Consider the following 23732-nt stretch of genomic DNA (forward strand, 5'->3'; position numbering starts at 1 on the left):
CATAACTTCTGTTCTGCAGTGCCACCACTCTGTCAGCCTGCTGAAATGAAGATACACCCCTCGTCTCCTTTTTCTGTTGCTGCTGTGACTACATCTGCTTCTACATTAGCAGAACCAAGTGTTAGTCAGTCCATTAGTTCTATTCCTGCACAGTCTGTTGACGTCACAAATACTTCCTCTGAAGTGCCCGTTTCTCACTTTTGCCCAAAGATGTCAATCCCTCCTCTTGTTCACCCCAAGCCAACAAGCACAATCAACATAGTTACCCCTGTTACCCAAACCCAGACTGTATCTGCGAGGTCATACACAGCTCCACCCTCAATAGGGAGATCAATTTCCCCTGTCCCTTCACATGTTCCAGCTACTTGTTCAGTTGCTTCCACCCCTATCTCTCCTCCTGTGATCTTGGTCAACAGTATCAGTCCAATAGGAGAAGGAGCAAGCTCACCCCCACAAAAGACACCTATGGAAAGAGTGGTATCCACCACCAAAACTGAGACCACTTTGAAGCAAGGAGTTCCTCAGAAACCATACAGCTTTTTTGACGAGAAAGCCAGGTGAGAAAATGAAATGAATTCCTATATTTGTTATTCCTTTATTTATTTATTAATAGTATTTAATAATTCTCCATCTAATTATGCAGTTCACAAATCAATCATACAAGCATTTTTAAACAATGCATCCGTTTTTTGACAGGGGACGTTTTGGAGTGATAAGGGATTGCCGAGAAAACTCAACAGGCAAGATGTTTATAGCAAAGATTATTCCCTATGATCAGCAGGCCAAGCAAGCGGTCATAAAGGAGTATGAGATCCTCAAGTCCCTCCGTTGTGAAAGAATCATGGCCCTACATGAAGCCTATATCACACCTCGCTACCTTGTACTCATAACAGAGTACTGCACAGGCAAAGAGATCCTGTATAGTCTCATTGAAAGGTGTGTATTGGTCCAGTATGGTCAAGATTTGATAGATTATCTATTAACTGGGCTGTGAAAATGAAGTTCAGTGTTCTCAGATGACTCTTGTTTTCTCTTCCAGATTTTGTTACTCTGAAGATGACGTAGTGGGTTTCATTGTCCAGATCCTTCAGGGTTTAGAATATCTCCACAACTGCCGGATTCTTCATCTGGACATTAAGCCAGACAACATCATGGTCACCAACCTCAATGTGATTAAGATCATAGATTTCGGCAGTGCTCAAAGGTTTAACCCCCTATCCCTCAAACAGTATAGCAGAGAACTTGGAACTCTGGAGTACATGGGTATGCACAACATAGAATTCTTAACCTGCAACATTTCTATGTATAATGATTTAAAATATCTATTCCTGTCTTGTTGACATAAATGACCTGTTTCTTTCCTTCTTCAAGCTCCAGAATTGCTGAAAGGGGATCTAGTAGGACCCCCAGCTGACATCTGGAGTTTGGGAGTTCTTTCCTATATTATGTAAGTCCAGTCTATAAAGGAATTAAAGTTGGCATCAAACAGAAGTTGCAACCAACTTTACTATTGTATTATGGTATATTTTTAAGAGAAGCAGTAACATGCAATATAAAAATAAACATTCCCATTTAGAACATATTTAAGCTTCTTTTGCTTAATACTATTTATACTTTAAAATAACATTATTCATTCATTGGAATCTAATTTTAAGTCACTTTTTTATACTGTAGGCTCAGCGGTAGACTTCCTTTCCAAGACAAAGACCCAAAATTGACAGAGACCAAAATCCATGCCGCAAAGTTTGACTCAACTAAGCTTTATCCAAAGGTTTCCCAAAGTGCCTCCACTTTTTTAAAGAAGACATTAAATGGCTATCCATGGTGAGTATCAGTTAAACAACCTTTAGTACAAGGGTTTTCAAGCTGTTCCTGGAGCTTCCACCTCATTGCACATTTTAGATTGGGGTAGCTCTTGGAGGGTTAACTTTGAGCAGAATTGTATTCTAACCCTATTCAAATACAGTAGTCAGTGTCTTCAGGATTACTCAAAACTTCCATTCTTCCTGAAGCAGGATTGGAACTGAACTCTGCACTCCAGGAGGAGGGTTGGCTACCCATATTTTGAATGTTTTCCTTATTGGACACACCCAGGCCAAAGGATAGAATACTCTACTAACCAGCTGATGAGTTCATTCGACTGGGTTGAAAAAGGAATATGTCCAAAATGTGCATTCCTGGGGAGGCTCCAGGAACAATTTGAAAACCGTTTTTACAAAGTTGAAAATATTTAAATTAGCACTGCCTTTTTTAGATTCAACATTTATATAGTAGATATTATGTTTGTTTTGTTACTTCCTTAGTTATGAAGAATAAATATAGTAGATATCATAATAACTTGACTGATTTTATGGACTTTTTCCTCAGGTGTCGACCCACCATTAAGGACTGCCTCAATCATTCATGGCTTCATGACTCATATCTAAAGAAGCTGCGTCGACAGACCTTGACTTTCACTACCACACGGCTCAAAGAATTCCTGGAAGAGCATCAGCGCAGATGTGCAGAGTCAGCTACTAAACACCAGGTCCTCCTGAGAGTCTACCAGAGTGGGTCTTCATCCCCAGCCTCACCAACCAAGCCTAGTTCACCAAGCACACCTATAAGTGAAGAAAAACATTGACTTTGAAAAAGATACACTCTTAAAAATAAAAGTGCTTCACAATGCCATAGAAGAACCTTTTTTCCATAAAGAACATTTAACATCTGAAGAACCATTCTGTTTCACAAAGAGTTTTGTGGCGAAAGAAGGTTCTTCAGATTACAAAAAGATAAGAAAGAGATGGTTCTTTAAAGAACTTTTGACTGAATGGTTCTTTGTGGAACTAAAAATGGTTCTTCTATGGCATCGCTTGAATAACCTTTTGAAGCACCTTTATTTTTGAGAGTGTAAGATAATGAATTCCTTGAGAGCTGGAAAATGTCTGCTGGATTTTATACCAAGGGGTTTCCTTGAAGACATCATAAATATTTGTAATATGAAAACAAAATAGACTCTATCTCACAATTAATAATAAAAAAAACATTGACTTCTTGTCAGTGGTGTTGATAATAGGAAAGTTGGTTGATTGCTGTAGACAAGTAACAGCTGTTTCAAGGTTATGGACATTACATTAGGAGCAATACTGGATTCAGTTAACTTTGTATCAGTGATCGTACCAAGATGAATGTTTTTATAAAGCACTGTCATTTAGTTTTTGTTGTTGTTGTTGTTGTTGTTGTTGTTTTAGATTTCTTTTGGCATTTTTGATAGGATAGTGTAGAAATTAGGGGTGTGCCGGTATGAGTATAGGTACTGAACGGTTCACGGGCAAATTCCAAATGGAAGTGATCATCCCTGAGTGGGCTGAGCTGAAGATAATGAGGAAATTATTTTAAAGGGGTCCTATTATTCTCTTTTACAGAGTCTTGATTTTGTTTTGGGGGTGTACTAGAACAGGCTCTCATACTCTCATACTAGGTTGTTCGAAAAACACATTATTTTTCACAGATTTTACATTATTACAACATTATCTCTCCCCAGTCTGGCATTAACGTATCTAATAGTTCCTGTATCAAATGAAGGCCCGACTTCAGGGGGAAGTCGTGGGCTAGTGGTTAGAGAGTTTGACTCCTAACCATAAGGTTGTGGGTTCGAGTCTCGGGCCGGCAATACCACGACTGAGGTGTCCTTGAGCAAGGCACCGAACCCCCAACTGCTCCCCGGGCATAAATGGCTGCCCACTGCTCCAGGTGTGCATTCACAGTGTGTGTGCACTTTGGATGGGTTAAATGCAGAGCACAAATTCTGAGTGACTTTGTCACTTTGAAATGCAAAATGTGCTGTGATTGGCAGCACTCGGCACCTGGTCGGGAAATGTCATGCTGCCTGCTGCAAGCTTCAGTGTAAATATTGCGTCAAAATCAAACCAATCTGAGTACGATTTAAACCACTCTAAGTTCGTCTACCTTGGGAAAGCTAGCGCGTCTCCAACATAGTGATAACACTCATTGCTTTCTCTAGTGCAGCTCAACCAGGTCTCGTCCCATTCGTCGATATTTGTGTTATTACAAATCCCGGAAAATATGCGTTGTAGTCCAAACAAGTCGTTCGTTGTAGTTTTTGAAAAATGATTTCTGTTAAATAAAATATCTTCTTTTGAATTGGACTTTGAGCTTTGTAACTTTGCAGATCTTTTTTATACTCAAACAGCAACATTACAGACTAACTAAAGTTGAAAAAGCATAACAGGACCCCTTTAAGAATTGCAGAAGCAGGCACGGTAATAGGGCCTGTTCATGAAGAAGAATACTGTTACATTTCATGGAAACAGATTGTTTTCTTTTGGGAATTCTTAAAATACACAAACTTGTCTGCCATGTAAAATGCTGATTTGTCAGTGTTTTAAATATATAGAGTATGAGTAAGATACTGTTAAGCTTCATTAAAGTTTAGAAACAAATGCTCTGGTGTTCCAACTTGTTTCAAATTTTATTTATAAAAACTTGTCAAACAAAGAATGAAAATGTTCTCCTTTGCTCATTATGTCACTACTACTATGTAAATCTGTTTGATGTACTTTTACATTTGATTTTATATTTCAAACTCTGTATATTGCACTATTTGGCATGCATTTTAATACAACGTTTCATTATAGATTTGTTGCTGTTGTTTTTGTAAAAAAAAAAAAAAGAAAAGAAAAAAGTCAACAACAACAGTGGGTAGGGGTACTGTGATAACGTATGTATATTTACATGTTTTTGATTCTTGTGAGTGAATTTCTCCTTTCTAATGAATCATTCTTTCAGCAGAATTCAAAATAAAATTGAAAATTAAAGACACAAAATGGACACCATTTTTGGCATCTTATGACTTCTATTAATTTTTATTTTATTTTTTACTTTTTAAATTTTTAAAAGGGACATAATGTTTAGATTTAAAGATTCTAAACAAGCATTACATCTTTGCATCTATAAAACAGAATGTTCTGTCATTCTAATCTGTAAAATATTAAAGATTATAAATACTATAAAAAGCATCCCATCCACATAACACAATATACTTTTATCTACTTTATCAACATTCGTGAGTGAGTTGTATTACATTAATTTAATGGTAGTACTGCAAAATAAATAAAAGGGTCAATATCCCTGTAGGGTGCCTTTTGGTGTCCTGTATATAAGTAACTCATTTGCTAACGTAACATAAAAATGACTATGAAAGGGTGTGTTATATTATGCCAAGTTTTTATATTCATAACAAAAGCATTACTTGGCTCTTTAGAAAAAATTTTTTTGTTTGTTTTTTTTGTTTTAGCCATGCTTTGTGTGTTCTGCATTATGTGTCCACCCTGTCATGTGCTGGTCCACCCTGTCATCTTGATATTTTACAATAATATTTTAAATAATAGTTCAATCATCTCTATATATAATCCAGTGTGTTCAATAGCTAAGTGTGGGGGCAATGACATGCGAACAAAAAATACATCCAATTATCACAGTTTTCTCCAAATAAGAAAAAAAAAGTGTATAATATACACACATTTCTTTAAAAACACATGGTTTACATAAAATCTTTTATCTATTTATAATTTGAAAGCAAACAAATAACCCTGATTAGGAAAGGGACCTCATACCTTTCAGACAATATAATTTGTATCTTAATTTAGAAATGAAAACGTATTTAAAACCTATTAGCCATCACCAGGACGTGGGCGCATTGAACTCTCCTTGTTTGCACGTGTAAATGTTTACGAATAGATTAAATGAAACGGGACAAATTTAATCTTGACAAACTATATATCATTATAAAGATCTAAGCCTCAAGCATCGACGACAGATTTTTTTCAATGGAAAAGCTTATAAAGAATGTATTTGCTAGATTTGTGTAAGCAGTACACAGCAAAACATGAAGAATAAAAACGCAGTACATACCAGATTCGTCGTAATAACGAGTCATAAACACATTCACAGCTGTAAATCCCGGTTTAGTTAGGAAGGTAAGGGTCCACTGAACGAAATCTCATGGAGCACGTTTAGTCCAAAGAAGCAATAACGTTGTAATATGGATGATAATTCCTTTGTTTACGTTTGAGTTCTTCAGCGACATAACTGTTTGTGTCCGTTATGGAATAACTCACGCTCAGAAACTGCGTCTTGGTAGTAAAAAAACGGCATGGTTTTGTAGCGTACAGTGTCACAAACAGAATGATATGATCCAAAAAAAAAAAAAAAAAAAAAAAAGTGAAAGATAGCCGGAAGATTGTTTATTTGAATTCTGGCGCTCTCTCGTGACACGCGCTCTGACGCACCTGTCATCTGATGGAGGCGGAACTTAGCAATCGCCTTTTTCTTTATTTTTTTTATTTTTCAACATTTTTATATATGTGTGAGTGTGTTTTATGTTGAATGTGCCTGTATCTGCACGATTACCATCTCTTTGAGCGCAAATCAGCACGCTATTACTGTGTAATCACAGCTATAAATGTGAACGCCGTCTATATGAACAGAGTGTGATTATTGACTTTATGGCGCATTTATATGATTACCATCTCTATAACTGGCCATCAGCACATCAGCACGTCATAACTGACTATATGACCAGAATTCATTGTAAATACTGCATTTCTAGCAATCTCGGGATGTTCTGTAATTGGCATACAAAGTTAAATCTTTTTTTATTTTTCTTATTCATTTTTCTTACTCAAATTATTCTTATTTTTCTAGTGCTCAAATAAATCACTTATATGATGTCTAAGTCTCTGTCTCTGTTGTTTTATAATTATAAAAAATATGCAGTGGTATGTTTAATGACTAAAATAGTTTGTAGAACCCTTCAATACAGTTGGTAAATATTTTTTATATCAAATAAAAAATAGGCACTTCAGTGTCTATAACTTTTAATATTTTTGAGCATTATCAACTCTGGTTGATAAAAAGTATAGCCCACAGGGTCTTCTTTCCAAAGACACCAAAATTATGTGTAACACACTGAAGTAAGGAACTGTTACAATTTTAATGTAGGTAGGGCACTTTCAGCTGTGAGTCCCATAATGGGGGGCTGCTGGCTAACAGGTTAACAGTAATATATATGTCCATGACAGGGTGGAAATATCTTGTGGTTCATGCTTCAAACAATGGCCCATAATTATCTAAAAAAAAATGTGTGGGAGCTCAGCTAATATGTTTCTATAGTACTTGAGTGTCTACTATTTATGACATGACATAAAGCGAACAGGAAATTAAAACAAAATTTTTGAGTATTGTGAGGATTGAAAGGCACTCTATGGTGGTATTGACCCAAAAAATAAAAACACTGTGCATCTTTATAACACTTCCAATGTCTATCTTGAGTTTACAATGACACTTGCTTGCTACTGCATTCTGATCCAACCGGATATTCCATACGGACAACCATCAGGTTTAAAACATGACATTTTTCACACATCAATATATTTATAGTATTCCCCTCTTTTATACTGTCCTCGTGTATGTGATAATTTCTACAGCACTGTCAGTTTGGCACTAGTCTTGGCTTTCCCTGTGGTAAACCTGACTGTCCCACTCATTTCAGAGCTGGTTTTTTTGAATGTCAGTTTGTGGACAGTCCCTTGGTTCTCTATTCGGACAGTGGGCCCTGACTGCAGGGTCTCTCCATTCAGAGTCCAGATGGGAGGCTTGATGAGGGTCACGGACACTTCACACTGAAAGCAAGCCATTTCAGGAGCTCTCACTTCCACATCCTCTATATCCTTCACCACTAGGATAGACTGGGCTGTGAAGTTAAAAAGAAAAGGCTTGAATATTAATGGTGTGTGTTTCATAATATTGATTTAATCATTTGTCCTATACTATTAGCATGCAAAAGGCATTGATATATATAGTCAGCAGTTGAATTCACCAGATACTCACCTTCCACCATCAGCTTGGCTGTGGATATGTGCTCCCCAACCTCAATACTGTAGGTTCCCTCATCCTCCAGCGCCACCTGGTGGATGACAAGTTTATGATAACAGCCTTCTTGTATTATTTCCATGTGTTCTGTGGATTCCAACTCTTGATCCCCTTTGTACCAAGTGGCATCACAATTTGTGGACGATACAGTGCATTCTAGAATGACTCGATGTTTTTCCAGTGCTGTACGATCCCTGAGGGGACGGACAATGCTTACAGGAAGCTCTGTAAAAATAGATATGGACAAAATATTTTTTGTTAAATTAAATTATCTTTTTATTTACTATGAAGGCAGAATCATATTCGGTTAAAGTACACCTTTTGTACAATACCTTCAACCTCAAGAGAAGCAACTGACTCCACTTGTTTGGAAACAAACTTAATTTCTCCAGAATCTTCTGGCTTGACGTTGCATATAAGCAGGAAGTGCTTTGTGCCTGTTTGAGAGGTAAAAGAAAAATAACTCATTTCTTTTTCAAGTATAATTTAAAAGTCTGATATTGAATACAGAAGCACTTCAAAACGAGATTAATTGTAGTTTATCCACATAAGTTTATCCTCACCCTCTGTACGAGTCTTGATGGTGCTAGTGGGGCGTATCCTGCTGCCATTTTTGTACCATTCCCCAGGCATATCTTCCATAGACAGCTCACACATAAAGACAGCATTCTGATCCTCCTTAATCCAAAGATCCTCCAAACCAGTTATGATCTCTAATTCATGTTCTGAGTGCAATGTGGAGAAAATGTTATACACTTTTAGCAAAAACCTAAGGGATTTATTTGGTACAGAAATGTGTATTGCTTTGTGACTTTTCCAAAAATGGTCATTCACTAAAACCGTAACAATAAGAAAATACATATAGCCAGTTTTGGTTTTATGCCAAGTTTAAAGTCCAGATAACCCTTCTAAATTTGTGGTAAGTAAACACGGTGCAGTGAGCCTCTACTTTATTGTCTGTCTTGAATTTTGAGTAGAAAAGAGCAAAAGATGTCTAGTCTCAATTAAAATCCTCTCTAAAACAACAGGGGAATTTTACAGCTAGTGTGCATTTTCTCAATGTTTCCAATAAGCAACAAGCTGGGAAAGAAATAAAGAACAAAGTGAAAAAGCTTACCATAGACCTCAAGTTTACATGAAGTGCTGAGATCACCTATTTCACAAGTATAAAGGCCTGAGTCACCAATGCTGCATTCCAAGATCTGTAGACAGCGTTTACGTCCCATGGAATAAATCCTCAAAGTCTTACTAGATTTCAGCTCCAACCCATTCTGCCAATTGATCCATAGAGAGAATACAGCTCAGTAAGAAAGAATGAAAACCTATTTAGACAGGTACTGTGCCTTTTTTATTTTAAATTCAGGGGTACCTTTAGCCATCTGACGTCCACATTTGGCCTAGACATCTCACACTCCAAAATGACTGCAGATTCCTCCTCAAATCTGACATCAGACAGCTTCTTAATAATCGTTACTGGTGTTTCTAAGATGTAATGCAAAAGGCTTGTTATTTTTGCCAGTTATGTAAAAAAATATTAAGAGCCACTAAACCTGGAAATATACTATTAGTTTTAGTTTTTTAGTATTTCTTTTATTTACCCACCTTTGACTACCAGTCTGGCAGTAGTTCTTAGACCTTCTGCAGAGAAGACAATGCTACCAGTATCCTCTAATGTCAGGTTGGAGAGGGTGAGACCATGTACTCGTCCATTGCAACTAACACGCCAGTTGTTATTGGGTTTGACACGCAGACCATCTTTTTGCCATACACCCTCCACATCAATATGAGAAAGTTCCACCTCGAAGGATGCAGTCTCTCTCTCAAATGTCTCAATGTCCATCAGCCCCTTGCGTATGACAATCTTCCTTGCTTTAAATTGTAACAGAGCTTATTTAGTAAATCTTAAACTAAATAAAAAATTATCTTCATGTATAGACAATTTCAGAACTGTTAGGCCAAAGACCAGAAATAGCTGATGTTCCTATTGAAATGACTGCCAAGTTCTTAGGTGCCTTTATTTTATTTAATATCACCAACAGATTGTATATTGTTTCAGCAGAATTATAAATAGTTAAGGCTAAAGTACCAAATATTTGAAAATGCTCTTGGCCACTTACGCTCCACATTGAGTTTGACCTGTGTACGGTCATGGAGAGTCTCACAGCGGTAAGTGCCTCGATCAGACAGGCTGAGGTTAGTGATGGTCAAGATGCGTTTGCAGCCATTCTGGGTGAGTTTATGTCTGGGTCCTGGCTGGATCACCACCCCCTGTCTCATCCACTGCACCTCTCCAGATTCCAGACTCACTTCTGTCTCTAATACAGCCTCTCCAAACTCTTCAGCCATCACTGCCTCCATTCTCTTTGTGAACAACACCTGTGCCTCTGTATGTAAATGTAAAAGTTTAATGTTACAAAGTCATGAATTTACAAAAACAAGTTCTTTAAAATTTGTAAAAAAAAAAAATTGAAGTCAGTATTTGCTGAAAAATTCCCCTCAAATTTTTGTGTCAGATCTTGATCATGGCAGATATTAATTTTTTATTCTAGAAATAATGCCTGTCTCGGTCATTGTGTGTGTGTTTCCTGTATAATGAACAGAGAATAAAAAATTAATACAGTGTAAAAATCATACAGATTACTGCTATAGTTTTATTATGTTTTGTTTTTAATTGGAGCATAGCAGTGTGAATCACTGTTCATTTTTGTTTTTAGAAAAAGGACAGCCTGGACATTCTGCAAAATATCTCATTTTGTGTTCCATGACTTGTTTTGTTTGGGTGAACTAATCGTTCAAAGAAATCATTTATTTACTTACCTTGGACTTTGAGGCTGGCTTTAGAAATGATACCCTCAGCCTCTGCAGTGATCCGAGAGGAATCCAAAAGCTGGACCTTCCGGATTATTAGAGTATGGCAGAGGCTGTTATGTTCAATATGGAAGCGATCACTGGGTTTGATGGGTTCTCCATCCATGAGCCAGACCAACTGAACATCATCAGGGGAGACCACACACTTAAAGGTAGCATCCTCACTCTCCATGACTGTGGTATTGTGAAGCTCTGTAAGGAATTCCACCACACGGGGCACTGCAAGTGCAAAGCAAGTGGATCGTATTGACTAAGTGTGTGTGTATGTGTGTGTGTGTGTGTGTGTGTTTTATCTTCAAATTTTTCACACTTACATTCTACCCTTAATCTGGCACTGGTGCAGTCATCTTTGGACTCACAAGCATACTCTCCTGCATCTTCTTTGGTGAGACGATGGATTGTGAGACTCCTCTCTGTCCCATTGGCACGGATAGAGAAGCGACGGCTGGGAATGATCTCCACTCCATCCTTCTTCCACTGGACATCTGCTTTGCCCTTGCATAGCTCACAGCAAAGTGTTACCATACCATCTTTATGGGCCACTGTGTCAGCCAGCGGCTTCACAAATTTAATACGCATGTCTGTAACACACACACACCGGTTACATGGTTATAATTTTATGTTGAATGAGTTCCAAGTATTCCAGTTACCAACCTTTAACCAGGAGACTGAAGTGCATATCATCTGTGTTTGCATCACATGTATACTCTCCACTATCAAGTTTCTTTAATGGGTTGATGGTGAAAGTGCGAGTCAGGCCCAGGCTGGCTATGTGGAAACGTTCATCACTGACTGGAGTCCAGTCTTTAAGCCATCGCACTATAGCATTGGGTCTTGAAACCATGGCAGTAAGAGTGACAGCTTCTGCTTCATAACCAGTGACCAAGTTCGGCTCTTCTTTGTTGAGAAACTCAACAGGAGGCTCTGGAGATTAATAAAACAAATAAGGCATATAAAGTTTCATTATGTTTTTCAGGTAAATGGGCCAATGACATGAAGAGTGTCCACAACTAAGAAAAAAAAGTCTAGTTTAAAACACATGCTAAGAAATGTAAGCCACTTTCTAGAAATGATTAATTTTAATTATTAAAATGTCATGTGGTGTAACCATCAAGCAAGTAATAGCATCTCTTAGTCATCATTTTCAAAAACAATTGTAAATATATTTTTCAAGGTAGAAAATATTTTTTATAAATATCACGAATTATATTATTAGGTTTTTAGGGAGTCAGACCACATGACAATTTACAGTCCGAATTAACATTGCCTTGAAAATAAAGGTAAAATCATTCATTTTCTTTTATTTTTCTCCTCAATATTTCTGCAAGGCACTTAGACCAGATGACTGCATTGGTAATGCCACATGATTTTAATTAGGTGGACCAACTTAAATAAAAATATTAAAAAGTAATCATTAGATTATGTAATTTAAAAACATGCAGAAGAGGTGTATTTAAGTCACTGTGTATCGAATGTATTTTTAAATAAAATAATAGAAGAAGAATAGAATAAATAATGAGTATAAAGTCATTGACTGAAACAGCAATGTATTCTTCATAAATCAGATAAAATATATTTCATAAGCCCCTTGTTCTTAAACACAAATATTATGTTAAGGAAAGAAAAATAAATACAGTACCTTGAACTTTAACAGTGGTTATCATTTGGTCATCAACAGCATCACACATATATTTCCCAGAGTCAGAAAGGTGGATGTTGGATAAAGTCAGTTTCCGGAGTGTTCCACTGCTTTCAATATGTGTGCGCTCATCAGGGACCAATGGCTTATTATTAAATAGCCACGTAACTGGTGCATTGGCTCGAGAAACCTCACAAGCTAAGATGAGATCATCTCCTGTCACCATTTCCTGATAATCAGGATCACCAGAGTTGCCAATGATCTTCACTGACGGCTCTGAGTTAAACAAAAGTATGTTATTATGACTTTTGTTTGTTTTGGGGATCATGCACAGGTTAACATCAACACAACTGCAAGATACTTTTTACCTTTTACTGTGACATGAAATGAAATCGAATCATCTTTAGCATCAAGAATATATTCTCCAGAGTCCTGCAGCTCTGCACAGAGAATGACCAGTGTTCTGAAGGCACCTTCCTCCTCAAAACAGAAGCGTTCATTCTCCTCAATAGGGCTTCCATTTTTATACCAATTGACTACACCATTGGCTGTGGACAGCTCACACTCCAGTACAACGTCATCATGTAACGCAACCTTGTGCTCACTCTTGATCTGATCTTTATTCAGGATTTTTACTGGTGCCTCTGGAAGAGATAAAGATAAAAAAAAATACTAACTGTCAGAAAAAAGAACTAATAACTTTAAAAAACTAAGATAATAATAATGGTTTACCATCATACCAGTAATTTTGACTTTAAAATCAATTGTGTCATCTATGGCATTGCAGGTATATATTCCAGAATCCTTCAAAGTTGGAAAATGGATAGTAAGCTTGCGTATGAGGCCATTCTCTGTAATTGTGATGTTGCTGCTCTCTTCCAGCTTCACTCCATCTTTCATCCAGCACACCTCTGCATTATCCCGGGAAACTTCAAGCTCTAGGACAACAGGTTCACCAGCAAAACTCTCTGCAATGCTGCCTGTCTTCTTGGAACAAGAAAGTTTAACAGGTGGCTCTGTGGAAAAAGTATCATCAGCAGAATTTCACAAAAAACAATACTTATAAAGAAAATTAACCCCCTAAATCAATAAACCTCAATATTAAACATCTGTAAGCCTAGTATAGAATATTATGAAATACATCAAATGTTAGATAAGGTGAAAAATGATTCTTCCCAGAGTCCTGGATAATTTCTGACCCTGATACACACAAACTACACAAAATTACCTTCTACTTTCACCCAAAATGTGACAGAGTCATCTGCAGTCTCGCATACATATTCTGCAGAATCATCTATGGTAGCACAGGGAATCACCAGCCTGCGGTACATCCCCTCATCCTCCAATTTCAAGTTATCATTCTCTTCTACCTCCATGCCATCACAAAACCAGCAGACTTCTGCATCTGCTTTGGAGATCTCACAGCTCAGGACCAGCTTCTCAGAGCTCAGTATACACACATCGACCTCTGACTCTCTGGGGGACACAATTCGGACTGGGGCCTCTGGGTTTAGAAGATGTGCATAATGATTGAAAAAAACATGAAAAAAATACATGCTGCTGGTTTTGACAAATTCTATAATGAGGAAAAGGTTATTCCAGCTGTATATGAAATGAATAACAAACATTTGGTTTTAATAAAAATAAAGTGAGAAACATATAATTTGATACTTACCCGTAATAATGAGCTGAAAAAATATTGAGTCACCTCCTGTGTCGCATACATACTCTCCAGAATCCCATTTGGAAGCGCAGAGAATGATTACTCTCCTGTATGGGCCTTCAGCACTGAGTCTGACATTCTCACTTTCCTGGAGCTTTAGGCCATCTTTAAACCAGTGAGCCTCTCCATTTGATCGAGAGAGCTCACAGTTTAGGACAACCTCCTCAGAGACATAATGCTCCATGTGGATGTCATCTTTTGGGTCCACAATTGTAACTGGAGGTTCTAGATGTAAGTCAGTCAACTTTGTCAGTTAGATTTTTTTTTTTGCATTCTCAGTGTACTGTGATTCAACTTAGATTGTAAGGCAATGGAATATAAACATATTAAAAACATTATTCATATGCAATATGATTCTAATAGTTAAAAAGAACCAGTATTTCGACTTTTACCTTTAATGTTGACAGTAAACGACATGGTTTGGTCGCCTGCTTGGCAAGTATATGTCCCAGCGTCTGGCAGTGCCGCTGAACGGATTATAAGTCTTTTCATGGTGCCTTCAGACTGAATGGTGATGTTGTCTGACTGAAGAACTGCAACTCCATCTTTAAACCAGTTAGCAGGTTCATCTGGTCGGGAGAGTTCACACGTCAGCACCACAGGGTCCAGTTCCATAGCGCTTTTCTGCCTCTCCTCCTGCGTAATCTCTTTAAATGACACAGGTGGGGCTGATGGAAAAAAATAGCATTTTATTAATTTAAATAAACCATAAAATATAATACACACAATATCTGGCACAGAATATTCAGGATTGTCAAATTCACATCACACATGCATGCACGCCTCTTAATAATGACCCATTCATAATAATGACTTACATAATTCCTTCAGTGAATCTAGCACTAAACAATGCACACAGCATGTGGAAATAAACAATAAAATTATAACAAACAGGGCACAACTATGTCTTGGTGAATTCTTATGTTATATTTAATGTTATGGTCAGGTTTGCCATTTACGATTTTAATGCGTTACTAGGAATAAATATTGCATATAGTTTTTACCTTCAATATTTACATTAAATGTGAGAATGTCATTGTTCGATTTGCAGGTGTAGACTCCAGAATGAAAGTACTCCGCTGACTGAATGACAATCCTCCTCATGTTGCCATCTGATTGGATATTCAGACCTTCCTCTACATGTAGCTCCTGTCCATCTTTGAACCACTGAACGTTGGCTGTGGGATGGGACACCTCACAGTACAGCACAATGGGATTTCCTACCTCAATGGTCTTCTTGGTGTCCATCTCTGACATTGGTAAGAATTTATCCTCAAATGCTGCTAAACAGGACATAGAGAATTCTCAGTGAGACTGTTAATATCATAAATCTCAAAGGAAAAAAAATTAAGCATTAGTTAGAAATTTGAGTGCATCAATCCAAGCATTATACAGATTTCAAATTAGCATGACATGAAAATTCACCCTATCCATTTTCTAAATGCATATTGATCTTATTGTAAAGAATTTGTGAATGCATATGTGTCAGGGTTTTTTTTTTTTTTTTTTTTTCATATAAAGTTTAATGAAAATACCAAAACTTTAACTTTCTGTTAAACTACAGATATCTGATGACATATGCAGGTAAGCTCCAATCATTTCATCATTTAATTTCATATTTAGTCAGACATGGTGACTGAAAAAAAAAATAATTATAGTAATAATAATGATAATCTGAATCACCCATGTAAATGCTGACCTTTAATCTGTAGGGTCGCTGAATCTCGTACGCCAGTGGCAATGAAGGTGATTTCAGCTCCATCGTACACATTAGGAACTTGCTGAATCCTTAGAGTGTGTTGGTTTTTAGACTGAGTAATGGAGAAGCGTCCACTATCCTGCAGCTGCTGGCTATTCAGGAACCATGTGCCAATCAAGTTAGCAGAGAGCTCAATAGAGAATACAGCATCCTCCCCCTCAGTCACCACGGCATTCTTCAGAGGGGTTTTGATCTTTGGACCTGGGGCTCAGATAATAAAATAGAAGACAATATCTTATGTTATCGTAATAGTTTAATGTACATGTAAAAAAAAAAAAAAAACTTTTGTCATTCTATACTATGAATATTGTAGGCTCTTAAGACAAATTGCTTGTGATGTTCCTCATTTTTAAACTAAGTGTTTTTGTATAAAAGTGCGTGCTAAATGAATACATGCAAATGAAAAGTTTAAAACAGGGATAGGCAACTCCGGTCCTGGAGGGCCACTACTCCTGCAGAGTTTAGCTTCAGCCCTCATAAAAACTCACCTGCCTGTATCTATCTAGTAATCCCGAAAACACTGATTGCCTTGTTCAGGTGTGTTTAATTAGGGTTGGAGCTAAACTCTGCAGGACAGTGGCCCTCCAGAACCTATCCCTGGTTTAAAATTACATCCTGTACAGTTAAAGTGCCACGCCTTATATCACTGGAGACATTCATGTTCTATACAAACCTGAAGGGTCTTTTTGGTAAGTAGTACCTGCCACACTTATATCTCTACCTTCTTTTTATAGGTTTCTTATGAGTAATGTGTTTATAATGCATGTAATGTTTGAATGAAATTTTTATTCCTACCCAGATGTACTACTTTGGGAAACTCCACATGTCCACTTCTGCCATATTTATTAACACAGCAGATACGGAAACGGTAATCACCCTCGCATGGCACACTGTCACCCAGGACCTCAGCAGAAGTGGCTGTCTCTGTTGTCAGGCATCGCTGCCACTCCTGAGAGCCAACTTCCTGACGTTCTAGCACATACACTGACTTAGTAGAGTTTTGCAAGTTAGGTGATGCTGACCAGGAAAGGATGGCACCATTTAAACTGTCAGTGTTCATTTGGACACTCACAGGACAGATGGGTGGGCAGTGTCGAGCAGCTAAATGAAAACAAATTAAATCAGACACTAATTATTAAATTCCACACATTAAATATGTTATTTTCAAAAAGATTTAGTAGAAATAAATCTCTCTTTTTTTACAATAAAATAACTTGTGCATCACAAAGCCATGTGTGTATTCTCTCACTTTTGACTCTGAGTTTGGAGTTTGTTATCGATCTGCCTGCCATAAAGGTGATAGTGCCTGAGTCTTGATATGATGTATCGACAAAAACCAGGATGTGGGTTTTGCCAAAAGACTTGATAATGGTTTGATGTGTTTCTTGCAACTGCAGTCCATCTTTAAACCAGCAGATATCCATATCATCTTGTTCTACCTCCACAAAGAATGCTGCATTCTCTCCTTCCATCACCTCCAACCTCCGTGGAAGTTTCTTCACAATTGTACCTACCAGGAAAATATGTTAAATAAATTAGCCAGATCTTTGTATATCAAACTGCAACGCAAACTCTTTAGTGCTTCTCACACTTATCTTGAAGCAAAATCAACAGTGTTGAACTTACTTAGCTGAAAGCGTTAACATGTGAACTTCAATAACCTAATAAGATTCTCTCTGTACTGTACCTTTAACTGCCAATTCTGCAATAGTCTTTCCACCATCAGGCATCTCACACAGGTAAACTCCATCATCATCTGCCCCAACATTTTGTATGGTTAGTCTTCTCCGTGTTCCCTTCTGTTCCATGTTATACTTATTTCCTGGCTGCAGCTTCTGATCCTCCAGGTACCATGCCGTGGAAATGGACTCTTCCGGAACCTCACATTCCAGAACAGCAACATCCCTCTCCCTGACCTCTGCATCTAGAAGAGCTCGCTTAAATCGGACTGGAGGCCCTATGAATGGAAGAAGTTTACCATAAGAAATGCTTTCATTTTTATAATAATTGCAGTTTGCTAAGTGATTAAAACAAGTCACACTGCAGATGCACTATTAAACAATAAAGTGTTAATTATCTAAACACACTATGCATATATCTATGCACTAAACAATTTAAAATTAGGCTATTACAATACCTCAACTAGGATGTGGCAGGCCAAGGACAGTGGTTAAAAAAAAAAGGTTGTGGTCATGCAGTTACGAGGAAAGAACATAAGCCTACAAGCTTAATTGCACACTGCAAAGCGTAAGCTATGCCTCATTGCATTGTTGATAAGATTGCAGTGATGCTGTCACTCAGGAATGCACTGAGCTCAGTGGCTTTTCTCACCTTTCATCACGCATTGACCATTGGTCAGTATTCGACGAATACATTGCTCAGTGCATGACTTTACAACTAAATATATACCCACAAAGGTTATATTATGGTCATAAAGAGTAAGGAATTCATTACAGAAACAATACAACCAATGTTTTATTAACTTATATTGGAAATATAAACACAAAAACACATAATTAGTTAGAACTTGGTATATCAGTGTTATTAATATGCCATAGTCACGTTTTAATTATATGCTAACCTAAAGTCTTAATCACACAGCAACATATATTAACTCATAATGGGAGATAATGGTTATATGACAACTCACAAAACAACCAAGACAATGATTTTAGGCATATTTTAGTTTTAAGATTTTTAGTGAAGAAGTAAGAATGTTTTGATTAGGGGTTGAACTTTCAGAGAACCCAGAGATACAGTATGTTAGTTGTTTGGTACAGATATGTTAGTAATTAAAAAAAGAAAAAAGTTGACAATTAAAAATGGAGTTACCTTTAACTGACAGTTGTACAGCACTCAGAGTGTTTCCCAGTGCGTTTGAGGCAGCACATATGTAGAGTCCTGTATCCTGTTGCTTACAGTACAGTACTTTCAAGGTGTAATAACCCTCTCTGTCTTCAAAAATTAGAAATCGTCGACCTGGCACAATATTCTCTCCATCTTTCTTCCATACAATCTCTGGTTTAGGCTTTCCTGTGACATAGCAACGGAATTTGGCATGTTTGCCTTCTGTTACTGTGAACTTCTTAGCCTTTGACACATTTAAGTGAGGCTCTTTTGAGTGTTTGGCCCTCAATTGGTGTGGTGAATAATGGCCATTGGTGTAGCCATTTGTCTTGCTTCCTTCTCTTTGTTCAGGAATGGGCTCTACTAGGAGCACAGCTCCAGTCATCGCTTCTCCATACTTGTTGACTGCTTTGCACATGTAGACGCCTCCATCTGGGGCTCTTGTTCTGAAAATTTTCAACTGGAACCAGCCACCATCTTGCTGGCCCACATGGTAGTGGGAACTTTCATAGATCTCATTCAACTGTTTACCATCTTTCTCCCAAACCACTTGCGGTAAAGGGTCACCTGACAGCTTGCAGGAGAATGCAGCATCTTCTCCACGGTCAACTCTTAGAGAAAGAGGTTTGATCAGAAAACGAGGCTTGTTATCTTGGAATGGGTCTGCTTTTTGTACCACCCCATCCTGTTGTTGATTAATAATCTTGATTTCTTGCTCTGGTGGAATCACTTTTACTTCATTTTGTTGTGGTGGTGGTGGGGCTGGCTGTGTTTGCTGGAGCTCTTGGGGCTCTTCTTCCACTTTAAGGGTAGCAGCTGCATATGTTTCCCCAATGTTGTTATTAGCTCGGCAAATATACTGACCAGCATCCTCCATTGTCACCCCAGAGATGTAAAGGCTGTATACCTTGCCATCTTGAGTAATACGGTAACGACCGTCAGGAAGAATAGACTCATTTTTCCGCTCCCAGATCACATCTGGTTGGGGATCTCCACCAATCTGACATTTAAGAACAGCATCTGTTCCACATTTCACCAGAACTGGACGCGGGTAACCAAGCACACGTGGAGCACCTCCAAATACATCCATATTTTTTACTGTCTTGTAATCACTTATTCTGTGTTATTATTGGAATTAGGAATGGCACAAATATCTGTGGCACATACCAAGCTCTGGAAAAACAAAAACAAAGTTTTTCACTTTTCAATCTGACATTAATGTTCCTGTTATTATTTCAACCAATGTGTTTTTTTCTCTCTGTCTCTCTCATTTGTAAACTTGCAGCTCAATAATCACTAAAGACATTTTAAACATGGTTGATGAGACGTAAAGTATGAAAAGATAATAAACAAATACATAAAAAATTGGCTAATTAAAAAAAAAAAAAAAACTTTCACAACTGTAACAAATGTTAAACACTCTACCTTGTACATTCTTTCTGAATCCAGTCCAAAAAAATACTACAACCTTCCCTTGGGGATGGGTAGATCGACACCTAGTGTCGACACACGTTTCAAGTTTTTGACACACTGGTTCAAAGCATTGCTTGAAATGAGGTGGTCACGTGACCTATGAAAACGAAGCTTCAGGTGTGTTTGACCTAATGCAGCGTTGCGTAGACCGATCGACGCAGTGCATGCCTTTTAGAAATTTTGTCCGACTTGAACCGGCGCGACGCCACTTCACTGTCACGTGTGGCATCAAAGTACCAGGAAAGCGTTTTGAGAGCAGCCAGCTGACTCAGCTGGCGCAGCTTTTTCAGAGAAATTGCAGGAGCGCTGATGATGACACAGCTGTTTCACCACTGGCCAAATTCACCACATGACAACAATGACGTGTGTTTCTAACATCTTTAATTCCAATACTGGTCACAAATCTGTGTTTTTAGAACAGCGAAAGCTTTTTTTATTGTAGTTGCAATGTATATATAACCTCAATATAACCAATATAATCATTATAACCTCCATATCACCATATGCTGTGTATGCTCTTCTGTGTCATCCGCACCACAAGGATGCATTGTTTAATTTCAAATCAAAGCTAAATACATGTAGAAACAGCGCATCCTTGTGGCGTGGATGACACAGAAGAGCATACACAGCATACGGTGATATGGAGAGACACAGAGGAGACCGTTTACAAAGAAATTATTGAATAAAGTCATTATTTTTATTTTCTTTGCTTACAAAAATTTGCTTAATATAACCCAGATTGCACATCTGATGGCAGATGGAGTATTCTGACAACGACTTTCATACCTTTTAAGGACCATGGGACAGTCTCAAGCCTCCAGGTTTTCATCCAAAATATCTCTAATTGTGTTTCGAAGATGAGCTGAGCTTTTACGGGTTTGGAACGACATGGGGGTAAGTGATTAATGACAAAATTTTCATTTTGGGGTGTAGTATCCCTTTAAGCAGTATATAAAAAGTGTTTCTGTTGCTGATGAAAACATTTCTGAAATGTTTGTGTATTTGACAAATATTGCATGTTATTCACTTCATTTGGCCATGGGTGTAGTCATTTGCAGTTACTTTGTGTTATGGCACAATACAATGTATATTGTGAACTTTATGTGGACTAGTGAAACATTCTTTGCATAAAGGAAGTCCTCTTACAGCAGTCAAGATAACTCCAGTCCCCATTCCCTACTTGAGCCCAGACAGCTGGTGCTGTTTATCAGGAGGAAGCATTTAAAATAGTCTGTCCAAATAAAGACGCGGGAGAGTTGGCCATGTGCAGCACAAGACAAAGCATGTTCAGATGAACTACTCTGACAAACACTCATAGCATCAGGATTCAACACTTTTCTATATCAGGGACTTTACATCAACATACCATCACTGTTAGTAGGATATTTATGAGAGCAGTATGTAAATATAGCAGTATGTTAACATACCCATACTAAGCATGAATTTCTGTATAATAAAATATTATATGAATACAAATCCATATAAACTTATATGCAAATTACATTTCATACTATGGATTCTTTTCTATCCAAGTCTGTAGAGAATACATTTACTGTTTAATGGACATTCATCCATGAAATGTTTTTAATAGTTGGTATTGTTGGTCAGTTTACACGTTTTGTTTGTTCTATCACATCTCACTGTTTTTAGTGTCTTGCACCAAAATATGTTGTCAACATAAATGTAGTTTAATTTTTAGAACAAATCCTGTGGTCTGTGTTCTGTTCAATACTTTTGTAAATGTCTGTTTGAATGCAAATAACAATCTCTGTCAGTGAAGAACAGGGAAGCTATATGAAAATTCTCAGTCGAATCAGAGAGTGGAGGTAAATGAACTGAAATAATTTGTGAGTGATCTCCATCGGATCGAATTGCACTCCTGGGCCTGTTGGGCTTGGACAGCGTATGTCCAAGATGACTGCCATATCAGTCATAGCAACATAAAAGATTACTGATTTCATGTTAAAGACATAATGCATAAATAGTAATTGGGTCATGCAAATATTAATCAGGTCATGCTTGGTAAATTTTCCGGAAGTGTCCAGTCAAGTAGTATGAATCATGCCTTAATAATAGTGTGAATAGTGCACACTTTATTCAATATATGCCAATATAATGTTAATATAATTAATACCCATGACCAAAGAACCACAGTAAGATGTGTAAATAACAGCATACTGACTGTAAATAAAAATATAAAGTAGTTTATATATGTTTGTAAAAGATACATTAACATTAACTTATAATAATTGCAATTAGCTGAACATTTATTAAATAATATAGGCATATCTTTATTAATTACTTATTAACATTCAGATGGTTACGAATATAATGAAAGTTTAATAAATATTCATATCTGAATGTGGAACTAATGATCTGTTAAGCATTATATGATGTTTGTTTATGATCACTCATTAAATGTATTATAAATTGTTACTACATATTTTTATCATAGTTTCATAGCCAGTCAATTATTGCTTCCTGTCAAGGCTATCCAAAAGATATTAACTAGAAAAAAATGTTCATCTGTGAATATGTCTTTCAGTCATATATTAAGTAGTCTATATCTTATACTTCTGAATTCACTGTATGTTTATAGTTAAACTCAGTTTCCAGTGAGCACTTGTGTATGTTGTACTATGATACAATAATGTTACAGTCCTAAAATAAACTTTGATTGCGACTTTAACACTTGTGATTGAGCACCTGAGGTTTTTGAAACAGAAATGTTATCACATTTACCTAGAGTTATGACATTTACATTGCAAAAGAAGACATCATCATAAAAAGTAAGCATCTTAAACATATACTCACGTTTCAGCAGTATCAGATCAGCATTTAGGACCAGCCAAAACACTAATCTTCAGGCCCTCTTCTAAGAGGATATTGACCCTGATGTCAGCTTTTCTTCTTTAAGAAATTACCTTTGACCTCTGTGTTTGTTATGGTTTTGAAAAAATCATATCATTAGCACTGAACAGTTCAGGTAATGGAAAATATTCCACACGACAGGAGCTTTGGTCCTCTAAACTAACATTAATCCACCCAGGTTGATCTCCAATTCTTTCTACTGGTGTGGTTTGTTGCTTGAGCTTCTTGATGTGTCTCTGTATACATGTGCTTCTCATATGTGCCTTTCAGTGTCACTAAGCTCTCTTCTTTTTTACCACCACCAAACAATGAATGTGTCATACGGTACCGGGGCCTGTGTCGTTGTCAGCTCAGAGCTAATAAATGCTTTCACAGCTGCCACCCATACTACTAAACATAGCACAGCTATCATCATTGGGGGAGTGGTGGGCTGCAAAGGTTAAATTTAGACCACCTAACCACTTGACTCCTTCCACTTGGCAGGGTCTGGTCCTTTTGAAAAAATTCAAACACTAAAAGATTAACTACATTTCTTCTCTATGTTAACATACAAGTTATACAATATTCAAAGTCACTCACTGCATGTCACATTTTGCAACGCTGGAGATAACAAAACTTTT

The 23732-nt window shown here is 37.3% G+C and overlaps 2 protein-coding genes across 3 annotated transcripts in view; one reads left to right on the forward strand and one right to left on the reverse strand.

Moving 5' to 3' along the window:
• Nucleotides 1-3433, forward strand: part of spega (striated muscle enriched protein kinase a) — a 57826-nt gene extending 54393 nt beyond the window's left edge. The window contains 6 exon segments of the mRNA XM_042725739.1: nucleotides 20-557; nucleotides 697-936; nucleotides 1040-1263; nucleotides 1372-1447; nucleotides 1675-1824; nucleotides 2368-3433. Coding sequence (XP_042581673.1) covers nucleotides 20-557; nucleotides 697-936; nucleotides 1040-1263; nucleotides 1372-1447; nucleotides 1675-1824; nucleotides 2368-2623 — 1484 coding nt within the window. The 3' untranslated portion in view covers nucleotides 2624-3433.
• Nucleotides 3434-6946: 3513 nt separating this feature from the next.
• On the reverse strand, nucleotides 6947-23480 carry obsl1a (obscurin like cytoskeletal adaptor 1a). Of its 2 annotated transcripts, none has more exons than XM_042725741.1 (24): nucleotides 23056-23480; nucleotides 18754-19941; nucleotides 17609-17878; nucleotides 17171-17431; nucleotides 16717-17022; nucleotides 15862-16128; nucleotides 15167-15442; nucleotides 14555-14830; nucleotides 14115-14387; nucleotides 13668-13943; nucleotides 13180-13455; nucleotides 12808-13083; nucleotides 12440-12715; nucleotides 11455-11724; nucleotides 11115-11381; nucleotides 10750-11019; nucleotides 10050-10316; nucleotides 9535-9801; nucleotides 9302-9414; nucleotides 9050-9203; nucleotides 8496-8657; nucleotides 8265-8369; nucleotides 7891-8157; nucleotides 6947-7753 (listed from the first exon to the last, which is right to left on the reverse strand). In XM_042725741.1, the coding sequence occupies exons 2-24, from the start codon at nucleotides 19856-19858 to the stop codon at nucleotides 7482-7484; spliced, it is 6552 nt and encodes a 2183-aa protein (XP_042581675.1). In that variant the 5' UTR covers nucleotides 19859-19941; nucleotides 23056-23480; the 3' UTR covers nucleotides 6947-7481. The 2 variants fall into 2 exon arrangements, with proteins under 2 accessions (XP_042581675.1, XP_042581674.1); XM_042725740.1 differs by having other exon boundaries at nucleotides 15167-15445.
• Between the last annotated feature and the right edge of the window lie 252 nt (nucleotides 23481-23732).

The sequence above is a fragment of the Cyprinus carpio genome, chromosome B6 (genome assembly GCF_018340385.1).
Source record: "Cyprinus carpio isolate SPL01 chromosome B6, ASM1834038v1, whole genome shotgun sequence".
NCBI classification, from domain to species: Eukaryota; Metazoa; Chordata; class Actinopteri; order Cypriniformes; family Cyprinidae; genus Cyprinus; species Cyprinus carpio.